Source organism: Cannabis sativa, chromosome 8, assembly GCF_029168945.1.
Source record: "Cannabis sativa cultivar Pink pepper isolate KNU-18-1 chromosome 8, ASM2916894v1, whole genome shotgun sequence".
NCBI lineage: Eukaryota > Viridiplantae > Streptophyta > Magnoliopsida > Rosales > Cannabaceae > Cannabis > Cannabis sativa.
In genome coordinates this window covers 49,492,356-49,513,010 of record NC_083608.1, presented here as the reverse complement: position 1 = coordinate 49,513,010, position 20,655 = coordinate 49,492,356, and the positions used below count along the sequence as shown (strand labels likewise).

Sequence of the window (20,655 nt, the reverse complement as noted above, 5' to 3'; positions counted from 1 at the left end):
TTGTATATTTATTATTGGGTTTATTTATAATTTAATAAAATAATATAGTAATAAAGAATATAATTTTAGTATACTTTTTAGAGTTGTGATTGAAACAGAAAAAAATTTAATGCCAAACTTTTATCATTTTTGTGTTGATTTAACACTAAATTTAACATTTATCATTGTAGTTGTCCTAAGAGATGTTCATGTCTAATTACTAAAGCTCTATCAAGTGGTGTTGCCCTAAGAGATATTCTTATCATAAGTCTGTTGTTGACTTTCATGTGTTTTGGCTATCCCACAATGCTAATATGGTTATTCACGAGTTAGCGGTTTAGGCTGCATCTTACAATGTTGCTCGACGCCGGTGCCTGTACTGAAAGGGAAATAGCACCTCTTTTGTTGCTACTACAAACTTTTTCTGGTTTTATGAGGTCTATCAAACTATATTAGAAGAATATAAATAAAAATAAAAGGTTGTGAAAGATTTTCATAAATTTAGTCATATGGAATATGTTGTAAATTGTGTGGTACCAAAAAGTTAATGTTTATACTTTATAGTTGAGTTGGGATATGTAATTAGAAATTGGGTGTGATAGCGTGTGAAACACATTCATTCATGAACAATTTATGATTTTTTTAACCTTCCCAATGAGATGACACACCAAACCAAACACTCATTTTCCCCTAATACACAACTTCTTCTTCTTCTTCTTCTTGTTATGGGAAACTAGTAAATTACCACCACCAAAAAAAGTCAATCAGTTAAAAATTGTGAAAAGTAATTACTTTCTCTGAAATTTCGTCCACAAATAAAAAAGAAACTACTCATCAAATTTTCTTAAAAGTGAACTTAGAAAATGATTCTCTCTTTATAAATTTCTTCTTTTTACAAAATCAAACCAAAGTCAGCTTTGTTATCACCAAAAAATAGAATTTAAAGAAAGTTGAATTTTCTTTTCTTTTCTCCTTACATTCCCCAAAACTCCACCGACCTTATATACAAATTAGATTTTACATTTTCCCAAGAAAAAATTAGAAAGCGTGGTCTTTGACATTGTTCATTTTAAGTATTAAATAATAATTAACAAACTAACCAATTAAAAAAAATACTAATTAGAATTTTTTGCCTCAAATTTTATCAATTGGTTATGGTGGTACTCAATACTTTCTAAAATATAGTAACTTATAATTAGTTATTCATGAATTTTTTTATATTAAACTATATAGAACTGAATATTTAATTACATTAATATTATTTTTTTTGTACTAAATCATAACCTTTAATTTTTGAAACCTCTTAAAAATCTCTTTAAACTATTAAAATTATTAGTTTAAAAATTTTTATCTAATTTTAATAATATTAAGGATGTACTAAATTGTACTTTTAAATTTTTATCCATATCATATTTTTATTATTAATAAAATTAAATGAAAATTCTTTAATTTAATAATTTCAATAATTTTATGAAATTTTTAACAACCTGAAATATTCAGAGACATTCTGAAAGTTTCTCAAAAAAAAAAATTATTTAGCCTTAAATAAAACTATAAATAAAGACGTAAACTTTCAATTTGACCCAATTTTCTTCATCTCCTCTAGTGCGCATAGAAAAAAGGAAACCCCAAAACACAGACCTCCCAACTTATATAAATACAAAATTATATTAATGTATATATTATTATTATGTTAATTGTGTAATTAATCTTTTGTTATTATGTCGATCATATTCAGTCTCATAGACATAACGGTCCTGAGAGTATTCCTAGGCTCTAAGCAACCTAATAAGCTAAGGATTAGTTCTAATAACCAAAAACCAAGTTCGCTGACAAGTTCTTTTCCAATACGTGATTTTTGCTTGTAAATCCCACCTCACCTCAAAATATTCCCCCAAATTAGGTCTCATTTCAACCTCACTCAATTCTTTCCCATGCACAAGTTTTTGCTCTCATAATCTCTTCTCTACTATTTTTACAGCTTACCTGTCTCTGTTTTCACTTTTGAAAATTTCAACCTTGGAATCAAACTGCCTATCGACTAATCTCTCTTCTCTTCTCTTTTTTTGCTTCAGAATGAAATAATAATTAAAGACACTAAATGAAGATGGATTTAATTGATGATGGGTGGCCCAATATTCAAGTTTGTATTTCTGTACATAGTTTGATTTTGTGAACATGGCATCTACTGCTACTCCTACTGCTATTACTACTAATAAAAATCATGCCTTTTTTCGTACAAAGATGCCTCTTTTTTCTTTTTCCTCTTTTTGGGTCACTATTTCCTCTCTCTTACTCACTCTCTTCAGATTCTTCCCCAAGTTTTTTCACAGGTAAACCAACTGTTCTTCTGATCTTTGTGTTCATAATTCTTTTACTGTTTATTCTATTATTCATGTGGGGTTTTCTTGTTTTTTTTTTAGATATATTGAAAACGATTCTACCCAGATGAACAATTCTTCTAAAGCTGAGTACCAAATTGGTTCGAGTCTTATTGAGCCAGAAAAAGATGAAGATTTGGATGATTCGTTGGAAGATTCAAAACCCCATTTTGGTTTCACATTTAAGTTTCCAACATATGAAGAATTCAGTAAAAGCCATGGTGATTTTGCCAGCTCGAGTGGGAACCAGTTTTGTTCTGAGGAACCAGAAGTGAAAGTTTTTAGCAACAAATATGATTTTGTTTCTGGTGAAAACCTTAGCTTTTTCGTTGAAGAAGCTAAAGTTTCAAACTTTTTTATCAAGGAGTTATTTGCAGACTCTAATGGAGATTCTTCATTGAAACTTGGTGAGGTTATTGATTCTGGGTTCTTGTCTGAAAACGATTTTGGGAAACAAGAAGAGGTTAATGTCATTAAAGAAGATTCTTCTAATTCTGGGAAAGTTGATTCAGAGAATGACAGAGAAAACAATTCTCAAAAGGTACAAGAAATTAATGAGGAGAAAGGAGAGAAGTTTTTGTCAGAAAGTAACTATATGTGTTCAGATTCTGACTCGGATTCCATTACTTCGAGCCATGAATTCTCATTTATGAGTCAATTTATTGATTCAACAACTGATAGTTTTCTCTCAGATATGGATTTTGAAATTGAAGGTGGGAACTTTGAGTCAAAAAATGGCGAGTTAGATTCCAATGATGATGAAGATGAAGACATTCTTGGTGAGCTTAGGAAATTAGTGGAGTCCCAAACAGAGGAATTGGGAGCCAAACAGGGGAATGTGGAAGACAATTCTGAAAATGGTTCAATTAATGATAATGGTAATGAGGATTCGAATGGATTGGAATCGTTATGGGAACATCAAGAATTGGTTGAGCAGCTGAAAATGGAGCTTAGAAAGGTGAAAGCCACAGGACTTCCTACCATTCTTGAAGAATCTGAATCACCAAAGATAACAGAGGATTTGAAGCCATGGAAGATGATTGATGAGAAGTTTAACCATGGTGATAAATTGAATGAGCTTCATAAGTTTTATAAGAGTTACAGAGAACGTATGAGGAAACTAGATATTCTTAATTACCAGAAGATGTACGCATTAGGTCAGTCAAAGTTTCTTACTTATGTCTTTTTTGTTTTCATCTAATATCTCTATTATTTTTACTATTATTACATTTTGGAATATGGGATTTACAAAATTATCCATCCATTTTGTTTTTGTCAAATGATAAACAAAACAATAACTTGAGCTCAATTTAAAGATAATTTTTAGTATGAACAAATGAATAAAATATAACTAGATTTGTCGTTACATATCTAAATAGAGTTATTATTAAATTTTATTTTGATAAAAAATTATTCTATGTAATATTTTAAAAAATAAAAGATTTAATTTATGATAGAGAGTGTCTAAAATAATATTTACCGAACTATATATATATATATATATATATATGCTGCCTTTTTCATCTTTATGGCATAATAAAATGGTATGATTATCACAACTTACCTATGTTGGGGAAAGTTGGGCCCACTCAATCTAGTTAGTTGGCAATTCTATATGTAATTGTAGCTGTTTTTTCTTTCTTATCTCAATTTAGAGTTATTATAGTTTTTAGGTTGGAAGAAGTAGATAGATATATATAAACATTGTGAGCTTGTTTTGTGTACTTTATAACTTTTTAAGAAAATGTTTTTGTGATACAACTCAACCAAACCAAAGTACTTGTGATTTCATTCATAGACTAGAAACCCCATTAAAACATGACATTTTATTCCTAGGTGTAAATTTAAGCTTAGTAGTTGAAGAAGGTAGAAATTCTTTCATTTAAAAAGCTTTAGTCTTTATGGTATGGAGCCTTTACCTAACTCTGAATTCTCTGTCACCATGATAATAATGCTAGTAGTGCCCCTAATAAGCTTTTCTCATTCTTTATTGTTTTTCTTTTTGTACCTTTGCTATTAAAGTCACTTTTTTTTGGGCTTTATGCTTATTTATGCATACACAAAAGTGTATGTTGCCAATTATAACTCTCTACCCCATTAGAGCCCATGTCTAAAAGAAATGCTAAAGGACGCTGCCTAGTTTCACTATTGGTACAATTTAATATCGAGTGAAACTTATTTTAACCCCATATCTAATTTTGTATCATGAACAATCAATAGGCTTTCTTCAATCAAAGGACCCACTTCACTCACTATGGAGCCCCAAGTCTTCAACTTTCTGGAGACACAAAAGAAAAAAGCCTCATTCGGACCAAATGGTGAAGTTCATACGCGAATTGCAGACCGATTTGGAAATGGTTTACGTTGGACATTTGTGTCTTTCATGGGAATTCCTTCAATGGCAATACGAAAAGGCTTTCGAGATATGGGAAGCTGATCCTTACGTGTGGCGCCAATACAATGAAGTTGCCAATGAATTTCAACAATTTCAGGTTCTCTTACACAGGTTTGTAGAGAATGAACCTTTTCAAGGTCCAAGAGTTGAGAATTATGTCAAGAATAGATGTGTTATGAAAAATCTTCTTCAAGTACCTGTCATAAGAGGTGAGAGTACTTAATATAATAGTTTTCATTTGAACTTGTGTTAGAATGATATTATTATAGCTTTAGCTTAATTGGGGTATGTTTAAAACATTATGCAGAAGACTCAAAAGAAAGAAAAAGAGCAAGAAGTAAAGGAAAAGATAGTGATGCAATTACAAGTGACATGGTATTAGAGATTTTGGAAGAATCAATAAGAACCATTTGGAGATTCATAAAGGCTGATAAGTTTACTCACAATTTGGTTCCGAAAAATCGTAGAGGAGGAACTCAAGTAGAGCTTCATGACCCTGCAGATTCTGATCTTTTAGTAACTGTTCAAACAGAGCTCCAAAAGGTAATTTTGGTTTTACTTTTTGTTAATTGTTTGGCTATGAGAATGAAAAGTGAAAAGTTCAATTTGTTATAGGGATATTTTCGTAAATATTTAAAAAAAATCGAAAAAAATTATAAAAATATGGTTGTACGAAATTTATTTTTATGTTGTAATCTTGTTTGTATTGTGTTTTATACAGAAAGACAAGAAACTTAAAGAGGTATTGAGGAGTGGGCATTGCATACTTAAGAAATTCCAAAAGCAGGAAGATGATGGCTCAGATCACCTTTACTTCTTCTCTCAAGTAGATATGAGATTAGTGTGTAGAGTTCTAAACATGTCAAAGATAACGACTGATCAACTTGTTTGGTGTCACAATAAGCTAAGCAAGATCAATTTTGTTAAGAGAAAAATACATGTAGAACCTTCATTTTTGTTATTTCCTTGCTGAATGTTAATAAAAAAGTTTTTTAACTTTCGAGTAAATATTATTTTAGACCCTAAGTTGATTTTTTGTCAAATTAAAATTAACGCTAATTAGAATTGTTACCCTCTGAACTTTTACATGTACCAAATCATGTATCTTGAACTTTTCATGTCGGTAAAAATTACCCTCGAACTATTGAAATTGTTAGATTTAAAGATTTCTGTCCAATTTCATTCAATTTTACTTATATGACAATTATTCATTTATTAAATCATGTCCTCCGAACTTCGATATCTACTAAATCATGCCCCTAAACTTTCAAAAATATAAAATTGTGCCCCCTAAATTTGCATTCACGTCAGACTTTGTTTAGTATAATTAGACAAAAGTTTTTAAATCTAACAATCTTAATAACTTAGGGGAATTTTTAACGACATGAAAAATTCAAGAGGTATGATTTGGTACATGTCAAAGTTTAGGGGACAAACATTTAAATTAGCCTAAAATTAATAATAATCTGATCAAAAGTTATTATAACAAGATTGAGTATATTTTATGCATCTATTTATATGTTAGAAATTGTTTTCAAGTTAGTTATATTTAAAAAAAAAATATATATCGAAAATTAAATTTAGGTATTATTTTGCACCATTTTAAAAAATACGAATTTTTTTTTATCATTTAACAAAATAAAAAATCTATAGTGTCAATTTTTAAAAATAATGATTTGTATTGATCCTTAATTGTTTAGCTCCAATATCCTTATCTTAAATATTCATTATTCAAATGTATGTGTCCCATTAAGAAACTCACAAGAACACCACCACCACACACGAGTCTTTGCTTAATATTGAAACCTCATAACAATTGTGAATACTTTGACCACATTTATAATGCAATATAGTTCCACCTTTGATGTGCTCTGTTTACTATTTGGCACAATAGAATAATGTGGTTAGAGATTGAATTTGGTGATTAGTCATGCGCAAGTGCAAGTGCAACAGCCTGAAAATTGATTTTACACTTAGAAAAGAAAAAGATAGAATGGGAATTCATTGTTTGTTTGTTTGCCTATTCTTTTAGTGGGATGCCCTTTTGAATTAATAAATATCATGGGAGTAGTGATTATTGATTTTTGAGAGTGAGATTTCTATTGACTTGGAACAAATACAAATATTCTTTTTGTTTGTTTCTATGTCTTTTTTTTAATGAGTATATTTTTATTTTCAGAAGGTTTCAAATGTGTTCCTTTCAAGTTTCAAGTAATAAATAAGAGACTTTTCTATTTTTATTAAATAAAATTATTTATAAATTTTAGAATTAATTTTGGTTATTTTATAACTTAAAAAGTATATTTTCATTCATTTGATTTTATTATTGGGATAGTGAAATTTCAATATTTTAATATTTTAGACATGTTTTTCATTAAAAAAACAAAAAGGTATTTTTTTTAATGCAAAATAGTAATTGGGTATTTAATTTCTATGCTTAACCAACTTGTATTTTTCTTATAACTATTGGGTACAAATATCTCTCATTATAATATAAAAAATCTATATTTTACCAAAATTTATATAAAAAAGGACAAATAATGCTTATATTAAAACTAATATAAGAGTCTTGTTGTGTTTTAAATTATACTTGATTTTAGTATTTAAAATTTTATATTTTATTTTAATTTTGTTAAAAGATTATTTCATGAGTAAAATTGTTTATCCTATGTGAAAATCTAAGGTTGATGTACGTTTGTTCACTTGGTCCAATCCAATATTATATTCTATTTATACATGTTTTGTATAATTACAAGAGAAACATTTATTTATAGCTAATAAATTAAAATTATGTCTTAGTTATAAATTTTTCTATTGTCTTTTCTTTAATATTAAATTAAGATAAACATCCTAATCAAATATTCCATGTCCACAATCTTTCACACGCTAACTCCTCCTCCTTTGTCCTCTACTTATAAAAAAAAAAGGTGTAATCTTTATCAAAATGAACCCACTTGGACTTAGGTAAATTTAAATTAAATAACATTCCCATTCCCATCAACAAATATTTTTCAAAGGAGTTTATTATCTATGTCGTATCAAATGATCAGATCTCTTGGGTTGTTTCCTCAACACCAATCTAATCTAAAAGTCTTTCCTAACAACTATGATGTCGTTTTGTTAAGCCGTTATAAGAACTTCGGCGTCGTTTAGTCGCAACAACTTTGATGTCGGTTTTCCATATTTCCTCATAAAACGACATGTCGTTTAAACATCCCCGCCTCACTATGAAAGTATGCTATTATTCTCAAGAGGATTTGAGGGTTATGAACTCTTTTCCTCTAAAGTTATAGGAAGCTCCAAACTGTCACTGGCCCTCTGAATCTTTAAAATTACTTGGTCACCAACATTATAGTCATCCAATGCTTTGTACAATTCTGCTTTGTTTTTTACCTAAACACAAATAATTTTTGTTATTTTAGAAATTTTATGGATCACTAGACTAATGCTGCAAACACTAGCCAAATTACAAAACAATAGCTTACAGGTTTGTTGTCAACTGCTACAATGATATCCCCGAGTACAATGCTACCGGCGAAGCCCCTTGTGGTCGGAAGTAGCCCTGCTTTGGCAGCCACACTGTTTCCCGGTACCTATCATATGGCCACAGTACAAAAAATTTATGCAGGAATTGCAGTAATGTTTAGGGTGCGTTTGGAATGGAAGTAAACCTAGTAATTACGCTATATTTTAAAATACAGGTGTTTGAATATGAGATGGCAATTACTTATGAATTCTAAATGTCTTGTTTGGAAAAATAGTTGGTAATTACAGAGAAATAGCACTTAAGGTTTAAAATGGAAACACCGATTCTCATGGGGGTATGAGAATTGAAAAGTGTAATTGAAACACTTGACTTACCTCCAATTACACAATTACAGTATAATTACGTGATCAAATAAACATGCAAAACTATTTAATTACCTTCAATTATATTGAATTTCCAAACGCGCTGTTAAGTAATAAGCAATAAGAAAGATGGTAGACCAAAATGAGAACTCAACAGGAATACCTGTAGAACAAGAGCTCCATATCGAACATTGAGCTGATTTGCAATCAGATCAGGAGCAATCTCTATATTCAAACCAGCTCGAAAAGCCTAATGGATTTGAACAAGAAATATGTAAGTAGAAACTTCCATACACTGAGAAATTCTTTACAATGAAAAATACTCACTTTGCCAAATTGAATTAGTTGGGGGACAATCTTGGCTACAGTTGAGGATTGAATGGCAAACCCTACCCCTGCTGAAGTTCCTGCAACACATTAAGGCGAAAAAGTTTTTAGAAAACGTTACAATGTGAAAACCCGAAAGAAAACTGAATGAAGAGGAGACTAAACCTACCAGTTTGCGTAAATATTGCAGTGTTAATCCCTATTAAATTTCCTTTGGAATCCAATAGGGGTCCTCCACTGTCACAGTTATAGAAGAATGAAAACGAATTTGGATCAAAGCAAGGAGAATTGACAGTTTAAAGTTTAAAGCTTCAATCAAAAAATTAGCAGCAAACCTGTTCCCGGGATTGATGGCTGCATCTGTTTGAATTCCACCGCTAATTGTGACTCCAGCTTGACTGAAAATGTCTCGGTTCAGCCCACTGATGACTCCAACAGTGAGGGTATGATCAAAACCAAATGGATTTCCAATCGCCAAGCATTGTTGACCGACTTTCAGTGAAGATGACTGCCCCACAAGGATTGGCTTTAACAGATCGTCAGGGGCTTCAACCTAGCAATTCGTAGAAAATGGTACATCATTATATTTTTCATGTTACTACATATTTATGTCAATTGAATTTTCCTCAGCCAACACTTTGCAGGAAACAGTGATGATTATCAATTCCTTCCTAAATAAGTTCATTTCTTAGAATAAAGATCCAACTCGAATATTAACAAAATTGAATCAGACAAATGGATTGATGAGATAAATAGATGCACCAAGCTAAAATCATAACCAGGATTTAAGAAAATTAAGTGTTTCTTGATACACACATGTTGGATACAGATTATACTTCAATCAAATAAAGTTCAACGAATCGGTTCAGCACTGATAAGAATCACGAGATTTCATCTGAAAATCAATTGGTGATGAGTGGAGCAGCCCATGTCTTTATATAAATAGGGCTCAATATTATTACATTTAATCCATGTGGGACAATGTTGTTCAATAAGAGAAAGCAACAAGATAAATACATACCTTCAAAACAGCAAGATCCTTGGCACGATCAGCGCCAATCAACTTGCCCTCAAAATTTTTTTGTACCCTTTGAAAACATAAAAGAAGAGAGAAAAGGAATCATGAAATTGATGAAACAAAACTCAAATAAAACAAATAAGCAAGTCTAAGATGCACTGTTTTTCTCACCCATCTGATGTTAAAATATTAACTCGTGCAACAACCTCCCCAGGGCTTGGATTTCTAGTGAGGGCATTGCCAATCACTAGCAATAAAGGAGAATAATGTCAATAAGATATCACAGTACTAAAATAATCCATTGGCATCAGATTAAATTTGAACAAACTTTGCATAACAGACATACAAGGTCTGACCCTTTTGGCAAACTCCCCAATCCCAAAAATTGTTAAAAGAGAAAAACCGAAAGAAAGGAAGAAGGAAAGATGTTCCTTTGCCAGCTTTTACCATGATAATTTGTCACAATATGTCCTTCTCTATCCCAAACTACTCCAGAACCATTTCCTTCTGGAATCTGTCAATACATGATAATTTGTTACTATTGAAGCTATAAAAATAAAAGAGAAAAGAAAAAAAAAAGTTAATTAAGATTTCTATCCCATCTTGAAATTTTTAGGCCGTTAAAAGTTCCTCCGAATTATTGAAATTGTTGGATTCAATGACTTTTATCCAATTTTACTAACCTAAGCCTAACGTTAATAAAAGTTCAGGGGGCACACGATTGATAGATATCAAAATTTGGGGGGCGTGATTTAGTACAGACAATTGCCGCGTCAGTAAAATTGAACAGAATTGGATCTCAATAGTTTGGGGCAAATTTTTGATGGCTTGAAAAATTTGGGAGATATGATTTGGTACTTGTCAAAATTCAGAGGAGCAAAAATACTAATTAGCCAAAAAGAAAAAGAAGAAAGACAATGATGATCATTTTGGTACCAAATTATAAATACCTCAACTGCACCAGTTACATTAAGTTGAGGGCGCAATGTTACATCAAAAATGTTGACAACAGAGTATGTGTTTTTCTCAAAGAGTTGGACAATTCTGTTCTGTACATTACACACATCAACAACACCACAATTACATCAGACAAAAAACTTCAATAAGACACCTGCTGTGATCAGAATGAAACTAAACATAATAAAATTGATATGATGAACCTCAGTAGGGAAGAGTTCCCCGGAAGCAATGACAGTAGGAGTAACTTCATCAATGGTTACAGTTGGATCTCCTAAAGCTTGAGCTGAAAATCCGTACATAACAATCTAAGAAGCAAGTTTTTTCAATTGGCTAATAATTAAGAAAACCAAAATCCAAATTATACCATATTTGACTCTGTGTTTTACCAATGTTACTGATTAGATTCTGTTTTGTTAAATGAGAATTTGGACCCAGAAGTGTTACGACAAAGTTGACACATTCTCCATCTGTTGTTCGTGCTAGAAATTATCTAAGTTTATTATGTATTAACCCTTTTATAATTACCAATTCATTTGCTTAAACAACCATATCACCATAGAGATAATTTAATGAAGCAAAAGATAAAGTAAAAGGCTCAAAAGTGGTGAGCAGACCTGCTAAGTACCTTGAGGAATGAAAAAAAGAATACAAAAACAAAGTGGAGAACAATGCACGCCTTGAAGTGAAAGGAGTAATCTTCATCAACAATTGGCTCAAATCCTTTGTGGGATTTTCAACACTGAAAAAACCAAATCAAAAGTTAAAAGCTTTAGAATCAAAGCAAGCAAACAACCAAAAAAAAAAAGCTTCATAACAAATGAAAAGTAAAAGCTTCACCTTTGAATGGATATTGGACTGAGTGAAGGAACATCAATGGAAGAGGAGGAGGAAGAAGAGACGCCATTGAAGCAGAGTTGTCTACGACCCAAGTAGTGGTTTTGGGAAACACGTGATGAGATTACATGGAATTGTAGAGGGCATGCCAACAAGACCATCTTTTTTTTTTCTCTTTCTTGAAAGGAACCAAAGAAGTATAGTGTAGACTCTGTAGAGGGGCAGATAAGGGGTGGTCTGGTCGAGACTTTCTCGACTCCAGTCCTGTCCCTGTGTTTTTGGTTCTCTCTCATCTCACCATTCTATTATACTCTGATTTAGTTTCAATATTCATATATTATAATTTGCAATTAGAGGACATAAGGTCAAGATGGCCGAGTTGGTCTAAGGCGCCAGTTTCAGGTACTGGTCCGAAAGGGCATGGGTTCGAATCCCATTCTTGACATAAAAATCTTTTTTATTTTTTAAATTATTATTTAGTTTATGACAAAGTGGAGATTATTATTAGAAGTTAATAAGAACTCTCTCTCTTTTTGTTTAAAATAAAAAGAGATAAAAAAATGAAAACGAAAGATAATGAAATTAATCTATATGATGATGATGATATTATTTAATGATAAAATGATCAAAATTTTGTTTTATTAGGCTCTCTGTTTTATGATTGTAAATGCAATTAAAAAGACTTTAATAGAGAGGGGTTTCCTTTCTATGGGTGATTATGATCTATTCTCCATGCCTATCTTCATGATTAACTAAAAATAATTATAATAAGAGTAATATGGCAAATGTCATTGTAAATCATTTATAAAAATTATTGATTGGAGTTTTGTTAACCGGCTACACTCCCTCTTCGGTTCGTACGTAGAGACACTTGGTTAAATTATTTTGAATTCTCTTTGTATTCAAGAAACTCATCTAAGTTTTTTTTTATGATCTTTGTTTACAAACACGAAAAATCAAGTACAACATTTAAGAGAATTAGGCTATTAATTACATCATTTTAGTTTATATGTTTTATTGTTTAGGAATTGAGTAAGTTTACATTAAGACTATGTAGGAGTGAATTTAATTTGAAGAAATTTCAAGATGGATACCTAGGATTAACTTAAATTATGAGTTTTGCTAGACAAAATCTTATTCAAATTGAACTAATATGGCATCTTTGATGTTATTATTTTACTACATATATTAGATAATATTTTGTTATATCTCAAATTTAGATATATAAATTACTTGTTTTAGAACATTTCTTAAATAGTTATGGGGGAGATACATAAGATTTTTTTTTTTTTTTTTTTGACAAATACATAAGATTTGTTCCTACACTATGTGGTATTATTTTAATACTTGTAATTTTTATAAAAATAAGTATGAGACTTTTAAAAATATATTTATGTTATTTTATTAAGTAATTATCACTTTTTAAACGGCAAAAGAAGTTTTCTAGACATTTATAAGTTTAATATTTTTTACTATTTTTTTTTGTAAAATTTATACATATAAATTAATTACACCACATACAATATTTATTCAATTAATAAAATTAATTTTGAGATTAAGGTTTTGTAAAGTTTCGTAGTTTTTAATATTTAAAAATACAGATATGATCTATTATTTAACAAAACACTAGTATGTATATAAGAATTATTTTCTAAATATACAAAAATGGCAAAAAGTTTTACATTTCTACTGATCTACTATTTTTTTTTTATTATTTTTACAGATTTTATATATTTTTTTACAAAAGTACAGCGTTTTTTTTTTTTCTGATATTTTCAAAACTGTTGTTTTAACGTTGCTGTTACGAGAAAGCAAAGTATTTTTTTTGCATCAATACGAAGTGTTATTTTTCTGTTATTTAATTAGAACAATGTTCTTTGGACGTTGCTACTACAGGAAAGCAATATTTCTAAAAAAAAAATAAGTAAAAACTTGTAAAAAAAAATCTGTAAAAATATAAATAAAAAATTTCATTAAAATGTATATATATATATATTATATTTATGTAAATTTCTCATTATATCCATATATAGGTTGATGATATTTTTATTCAAATATCTCAATATGGTATTATTATCGTCAAAGTTAAACTTAAATATTTATTTGTAACTATTTAAACAGTTGGAATTCATATATAGTGTTTTACTTCTCTCGCTTGATCAACATATCACCCTCATTTATACACACATATATAATATTATATATGAACTATTGAAAGAAATCATATTTTTAAAAAGTTCCCAACAATCATATAATAATTTGCATCATTTGTATAACATATACATCGGCTATATATAAATCACACAATTATATAAAATTTTCTCGTAATTAATTTTGATGATTTGAAGTTCCAATAAAAAAAAAAAAATGATTTGAATTAGTTTCCAAAACACCATTTTTGATTTCATTTTATGACATTATTAGACTTTAAATGAAAGTATATATTTTGATTTGATTAATAAATTTATACTCAACTAAACCCTTAAAAATCTGTGTATTAAGTGGACTTGAAAGCAACAAACATATGCTTTTCATTAATGTTGTCAATAGAAGGAGTATCGAAAACCAAGTTTTATCATTTCTGACATTTAAATTTATCATGTGTGTTAAAAAAATTTAATTATATTTTTTATACTGTAAATTATTTAGAATTTTTCAAAAATATATAGAGCATGATATTATAACTATAACAAACATTACTATAAAAAAAAATTGAAAGAAAAATATTTATCAACATGTGTTTTGAAACATAAAAGTTGAGAAAGAAATTGTAATTAACACTCTTTCTCATAGAGTAAATTATTTATTGTCTTTCTTCAAAGTATACAATATGTTTAGTATTATATTAGAGAAATTATGGAGCTACAAAAGCTTAGGTTGTACTCTAAATTTGTAGTATTTATTTATTTATTTATTAATAATATTATTAAGAGTATTGAGTATGAAATAAATGAATGAGTTTGATTTGAACGAGGAAGAAGCTACACACTCCAAGCCCTAGACAAGCTACATGCACAAACAACATTGTATTCTATTATTATTATTATTAGTATTAGTACTAATTAAACTACAAATAGCTAATTATAGTCTTGTATTGTATGTGTAGCTCGACAACAAAGAAAGTTCTATTTGTACTTGAAGTTGAATTTGGTTAATATATTTTCAATAAAATTTAAATACATTTTGTTTATTTTTTTTGAAGTAACATTTAAGTTATTATTGACAATAAAATTATTTATTCTTTACGGTCGATAATAGTAATTAATCCCAATACTTTGTAGCACAACCATCTTTCACTAAAGGTAATTATTTTTTTTGCGGTCGTTTGTATATTTGTACTAGAACTTCTTATTTGATAGAGGTAGTGACCAAGGACGGAAGCAGAAAGGAAATATGGAGACCAATATGTAAATTTATAAAGAAAAATAAACTAAAAAATTATAAGTAAAAAAATTGACCCCCCATATCACCTATCACAATTTTCTCTTCTTTTTTTTTTTAAAAAAAAAAAAGAATATTTAAAATTAATTAAACAAAAACAATTTTTTTTAAAAAAAAAATAGCAATTAAAAACAATAATTATTTTTATTTTTGGAAAAATGATTATATTTTGTATTTAATCAAAAGGTTTTATTATTCAACTAGAGGTCATAACACTTAAATAAAATTTGAAAAATAAAGACAATGTAGATTTGTCAAAGGTGTGTTATATATTAGAGTTAAAAGCAATAAATGTATATTAAGAAGATTGATGAAAAGCATTAATGGGAAATTTGCTTGTGTGAGCATAACATGGTTAATATGAGATTAATGTTCACACATAAAGATGTTAGAAAACTTATTATGTTACAAGAGTAGAGTAGAGTACTTTGACCCAATATTTTCAACTTGGGTAATTACACGAATGGTTTCCAAAACCCAATGCTTCATTTTGAAATAAAAAATCAATAAAAAATGGTAAAATGTATTATTAGTGACTAGTATCTTATTCGTTATTATATTATTGTTAGTGTAATTAATAATCAGGTCTTATATAATTAAAAAAAATATTTTTTAAAAAATATTGCTAACTAATTATAAAGTGTCACTTATTAAATGTGTTGGACACTACTAATACTCAGTAATAATACTCTTCAATCAATATAATATTTTATGGAATTTCACTAGATTTTGGAGTCCCCAATTGCTAAATATTTGACTCTTGATTTTTCAACTATTTATTAATGGCTTCTTTGCTTTGTTATCCATATAGCAGACATGTTTAGCAAACTCATGTGATTAACAATTATTTAAAGAAAAAAAAAAATTGCATCTCTAATTTCTATTTATAGTTATTAGCTAGTGGTTTTTGTTTTTGTTTTTGTTTTATTTAGTTGATTGTAAAATGACAAGAATGTGCATGGATTTAATTGACCAGCACAGTGTAAAAAGATGGGTAGAATTGTCTTTTTAGCATAAATGGAAGTAAAAGTTCAGCTGAGTCCATCACCACTGGAACAAATAAACTGATGAAATTTCAATAAGATCTTAAAAATTAATATTTTCATTAAAAAATATATATATTTTGCTTGAAGAAACTCGATAATTGGATATCCATTTGAGGTGTTTCTTTTTTTTTTTTTTTTTTTTCAAAATTTACATGTTTGTAATATGTACATACATATTTGAGTAGTATAATTTATTCTAAACAAAATGTATAAATTTCTAGCAATACCACTTTTTTGTAACACGTTTACAAATTTGTAAAAACTGTTCCAAATAACTTTAATTCATCATAGGATTAGGAGCATTTGTTCACTCATCAAATTCTTGTTAATTGGTGTTTCTTTGTAACTCTTTCCCCTTTTATAGGTCATTTTATTTTGAGTTTTGGTCTAAAATTTTGATATATAATTCATATTCATGAATCATGATGTCAGATATTGGTACAGTGAACTATCCATTCCAGAAATTTACCTTAAAAATGTAAAAATGCACAAACAGAAACACAACTGTTTGCCTACCCTTGTCATCACCTACACTAACTTTTCATTTGTTTCTTCCTATAATTATTTTTCATTGTAGAACAAAAGAGACAACCTTATATACCTTTTTGTTTGTGAACTCTCATTCCAACTCCAACCTTTTTCTTTCTTGTTATTTTATTTTATGGGAATGTTGTAAATGTGTGAAATAATCTTTAATTTTATATTTTCTCTTCATAAATGGGGCCATAACCTTATAGTCTTGATTTTAGAATAAGTATATCTACAATATTTAATAATTGATTAGCAATTTAAAATTTAATATTAAATTGAACCAATAATAATATCACGATATTTTTGTTTTGCACTTTAAAGTATCCTTTAACCTTTTTTTTTTTTTTTGGAATATATCATAATTTCTGACATGTGCCTATTATTTATTTATGTGATGAAAAATGGAAGGTTTGGAAAGAATGAAATGAAATAGTCAGTTTCTTTGGATCTTGGGAGGTCAAAAATATTAATATATAGTTCTAAAAGGAGGTGTAATTAAATAGAATTTTTTTTTTTTCTTCATAAATACAGAGAATCTATCAATCTATTAATCTCCTATTAGATTGACTCTAAACTTAAAAGCTTTTGTATAGTAAGCTGGTCCACCATATTTTTTTATTATTCATAAAAAAACAAAACTTTATAAAAAAATAATAAAATGATTTAAAAGATCATGACATGGATTCCTTCTTTGTCATATTGTCTTGCTTAAATTGTAGATAAAATATAAGATAAGAGACACTAGAAGAAGAGATTGGTAGTTTTTTTATAGTCCCAACAATATAAATTTCTTATTTTGGAGTCTCTTTACATGATCCTTAATTTGGAAGACATGAACAAACCCCAATAAAAGGGTTTTTTTTATTTATTTATTTAATTAATCAATAAGAGAAATATTCATTAATTAATAACTTCCCATTCTCTCTTGACTTTAGTTCTTAAAATTTAGCTTATTATTAAAGCTCTCTTTTTTCTTAACAAACTCATCCTAAAAGAGAAAGCCTAAGCTTCAAAATCAAACCCCTTTTCAGTATCCATATTAAACCACTTAATATTATTATTAATAACAACTTAAAGGGTAGTCTTTCCTTTACTTTTTTTGATAAAAAAACTCATAAAGTTGTTACCTTTATCAATGGAAGAGAATATTAAGAATAATGAGATTATGTTACCTGGTTTTAGATTTCATCCAACAGATGAGGAGTTAGTTGGGTTTTATCTCAACAGAAAAATTCAACAACATCCTCTTCCTCTGCCTATTGAGCTCATCAAACAAGTTGATATATACAAATATGATCCTTGGGATCTTCCAAGTAAGAAAAGTTCCAACCTTTTTTTGTTCTCTTTAATCATTATTATTATGACTTAAAGTGTGTAAATAATTTGAGTTTTTTTTTTTTGTTTGGTTTAAGAAGACTTGGGAAGTAGTACAGGTGAGAAAGAATGGTATTTCTACTGTCCAAGAGATAGAAAGTACAGAAATAGTGCTAGGCCTAATAGAGTAACTGGAGCTGGGTTTTGGAAAGCAACAGGTACAGATAGGCCTATTTATTCATCTGATGGAACTAAGTGTATTGGGTTGAAAAAATCACTTGTGTTCTATAGAGGCAGAGCTGCTAAAGGCATGAAAACTGATTGGATGATGCATGAGTTTCGTTTGCCTTCTTTGACAGACTCAACAACAACAACAACAACACCATCACCATCTAAGAATCATAAGCTTTTTGATAAAAGCTTTCCTGCCCATGTAAGTAAAAACCAACAAGACTTTTATTATTATCATTACATAGCATTTTTATACTCATTTCTTCCATGTCTATTGTAGTCTCTTAGTCAACTAATAATTTTCAGTTTTTATTTTCCATCTCATGGAAAATCTTTTTCTATCCTATTTGGACAAATATCTCACAATAAACTCTTATGTTCCTTTCGTTACAGTTTTGTATTTCGAAACAAGTTCATGGATAACAAGCCTAAGGGTTTTGCCCGAAAATATATTTTGATTTTTTTTTTGTTTTTCATGGTGGTGTTTTATAAATTTTTGAAAATTTTTGAGTAGTTTATTGTGTCAAAAATAAATTTTAAGTTTTTTGAACACGTGTGATAAATTGAAATATTAATAACTCTGTTTTTGATATTGTAAACCATTTGATATTTTTCAAAAGTTTACATGAATAATATTGTAATTATAACGAAAATTATTATGAAAAAAAATATATTCTGGCACGTGATTATTAGACCAAAAGTTGACTAAAAAAATGTTATAAGTGGTTGTAATTAGGGTGTTTTTTATTTTTATTTTTTGTGTAATGGTCTAATAATGACTACTTCAGGATGCATGGGCTATATGTAGGATATTCAAGAAGACAAACTCAATGGCACAAAGAGCTCTTTCTCATTCTTGGGTGTCTAGTCCTTTACAAGGAATTATTACACCAGGGGACTTACTCATGTCTCAAACTCCAAACTTTACTCATTTTAGTCCTCAAAATATTCACCTACCCAACTCAACACCCACTTTTACAGCTCAAGAAATCTCTCCTTACAAGCCTCCTATTAACTCTTTTCCAAATGGAGAGTTTCCCAATGAATTTATGTTCTCTCCTCCATCAGAGGGACAAACAAAGTCAACAACATTTGACTCAGCTTCCATGCTCTTAATCCCTGAAAGTACAGTAGATGAGTTCAATGGCTTCTCTGTTAATATGCATACAACCATGGAGACAATATCACCAGAAGAAGAAGACTTGAGTGGTTTAAAGAAAAACCCAGAAGAAACTGAGGTCAATAATCAATGGGGAAGCATTAGATCAATTGGATTTCCTTTCAATTTGCCACAAAATGATATTAATTGGAAACCAACTCTGTTTTGGGACACAGAATCACCTAGTGATATAATGTCCACAAGCAAATGTTACAACTAGTTAAAGTTTGATTTTGATGATACAGAAAAATCTTGGGGTACCAAACCGGTACTAGTAATGTAGTGTACTACCCTTTTGAGCCATGAATTAAATTGTTTATGTAAGATAAGATTATTTATTAGGTTCATTAGTACAGTACTACTGGTACCTGTTAGGTACCTTAATTAGATGATTTCTTATCTTATCATAAAAAGCTAATTTTGTGCTTGTTGATTATGTTTTAGAAAAAATATGTTACTGTTTTCTCCTATTCTTGTACAGTTGTTGTCTATATTTGAATGTACATGTTAGGCTATTTATATATTGTGTTTGAGTGTGTTGGTTCAGTTAAATGCATCATTAGAAGTTTTATATATTTATAAAATTTTCAAGAAGAAAAAATAAACCAGCATTTTGTACATAGTGACCAAAAACTAAAGTCCCCCTCCCAAAATTTGTAGAAGCCAGATGTATGTGGCAGTGTATTTATAAAGATAAAGAAAGAAATCATGATGTAACATAGTGTATTTGGTAAGAAAATTGGACAAAGCCTAGCATGAAGATATAGCTAGCAAATCAACAATAATAGAGTTATTAAACTGTTTAAGGAACAAAATCTTAACAACAACTTCAACTAAGAGTCTAATAAGCTACCAGCGATCAAGCATAAAGAAAAAGTGTGAAACATATAAGATTTCCAAACTAAATAAACATCTATAAGAATCCACTTACCAATAGCTATGAATCACCGATCTTTCAATAAAAATTAAAAATTAACAATCTCGTTATTCAAATAGTAAACAAGAAAAATTATTCATTCTGTTTGCTTTAATTAATTTATTTTAAGTTGGGGTTAGTTTTTAAACTTGAAAAAAATCATATTTTAGAAGTATTTGCATAAAAAATAAAAGTCCATTCCCGACCTAAAAATTTTATAAGTTAATGAGTAGAACATTGTTATTAGGCATCAATAATGCACGAAGTAACACCT

The 20,655-nt window shown here is 29.0% G+C and overlaps 3 protein-coding genes and 1 non-coding gene across 4 annotated transcripts; 3 read left to right on the top strand and 1 right to left on the bottom strand.

The window, feature by feature from the left end:
• The first annotated feature begins 1,573 nt into the window (after positions 1–1,573).
• On the top strand, positions 1,574–5,755 carry LOC115701290 (uncharacterized). The gene is made up of 6 exons (XM_030629043.2): positions 1,574–1,882; positions 2,055–2,312; positions 2,403–3,517; positions 4,581–4,964; positions 5,063–5,298; positions 5,477–5,755. The coding sequence occupies exons 2-6, from the start codon at positions 2,158–2,160 to the stop codon at positions 5,726–5,728; spliced, it is 2,142 nt and encodes a 713-aa protein (XP_030484903.2). The 5' UTR covers positions 1,574–1,882; positions 2,055–2,157; the 3' UTR covers positions 5,729–5,755.
• Positions 5,756–7,690: 1,935 nt separating this feature from the next.
• Positions 7,691–12,047, bottom strand: LOC115701484 (protease Do-like 8, chloroplastic). Its single transcript, XM_030629296.2, has 13 exons — positions 11,747–12,047; positions 11,524–11,648; positions 11,110–11,192; positions 10,900–10,998; positions 10,397–10,463; positions 10,121–10,196; positions 9,953–10,019; positions 9,267–9,484; positions 9,101–9,168; positions 8,932–9,011; positions 8,768–8,854; positions 8,241–8,348; positions 7,691–8,148 (listed from the first exon to the last, which is right to left on the bottom strand). The coding sequence occupies exons 1-13, from the start codon at positions 12,034–12,036 to the stop codon at positions 8,020–8,022; spliced, it is 1,497 nt and encodes a 498-aa protein (XP_030485156.1). The 5' UTR covers positions 12,037–12,047; the 3' UTR covers positions 7,691–8,019.
• Positions 12,048–12,107: 60 nt separating this feature from the next.
• TRNAL-CAG (transfer RNA leucine (anticodon CAG)) lies at positions 12,108–12,188 on the top strand. Its single transcript has one exon. It is a non-coding gene; the product is annotated as a tRNA-Leu (tRNA).
• A 5,325-nt stretch (positions 12,189–17,513) lies between these two features.
• Positions 17,514–19,895, top strand: LOC115700780 (putative NAC domain-containing protein 94). Its single transcript, XM_030628421.2, has 3 exons — positions 17,514–18,074; positions 18,177–18,508; positions 19,095–19,895. The coding sequence occupies exons 1-3, from the start codon at positions 17,897–17,899 to the stop codon at positions 19,683–19,685; spliced, it is 1,101 nt and encodes a 366-aa protein (XP_030484281.2). The 5' UTR covers positions 17,514–17,896; the 3' UTR covers positions 19,686–19,895.
• Positions 19,896–20,655: the final 760 nt, after the last annotated feature.

Excerpts from the sequence above, each read along its gene's own strand:
- LOC115700780 (XM_030628421.2), top strand. The coding sequence starts at position 17,897 with ATGGAAGAGAATATTAAGAATAATGAGATTATGTTACCTGGTTTTAGA. Across the intron at positions 18,075-18,176 it reads TGATCCTTGGGATCTTCCAA|ACTTGGGAAGTAGTACAGGT; the intron begins GTAAGAAAAGTT and ends TGGTTTAAGAAG. Across the intron at positions 18,509-19,094 it reads ATAAAAGCTTTCCTGCCCAT|GATGCATGGGCTATATGTAG; the intron begins GTAAGTAAAAAC and ends TGACTACTTCAG.
- LOC115701484 (XM_030629296.2), bottom strand. The coding sequence starts at position 12,036 with ATGAGAGAGAACCAAAAACACAGGGACAGGACTGGAGTCGAGAAAGTC. Across the intron at positions 11,193-11,523 it reads TTCCTCAAGGTACTTAGCAG|CTCAAGCTTTAGGAGATCCA; the intron begins GTCTGCTCACCA and ends ACGGATTTTCAG. Across the intron at positions 10,999-11,109 it reads GGGAACTCTTCCCTACTGAG|AACAGAATTGTCCAACTCTT; the intron begins GTTCATCATATC and ends TGTAATGTACAG.
- LOC115701290 (XM_030629043.2), top strand. The coding sequence starts at position 2,158 with ATGGCATCTACTGCTACTCCTACTGCTATTACTACTAATAAAAATCAT. Across the intron at positions 4,965-5,062 it reads TCAAGTACCTGTCATAAGAG|AAGACTCAAAAGAAAGAAAA; the intron begins GTGAGAGTACTT and ends AACATTATGCAG. Across the intron at positions 5,299-5,476 it reads TTCAAACAGAGCTCCAAAAG|AAAGACAAGAAACTTAAAGA; the intron begins GTAATTTTGGTT and ends TGTTTTATACAG.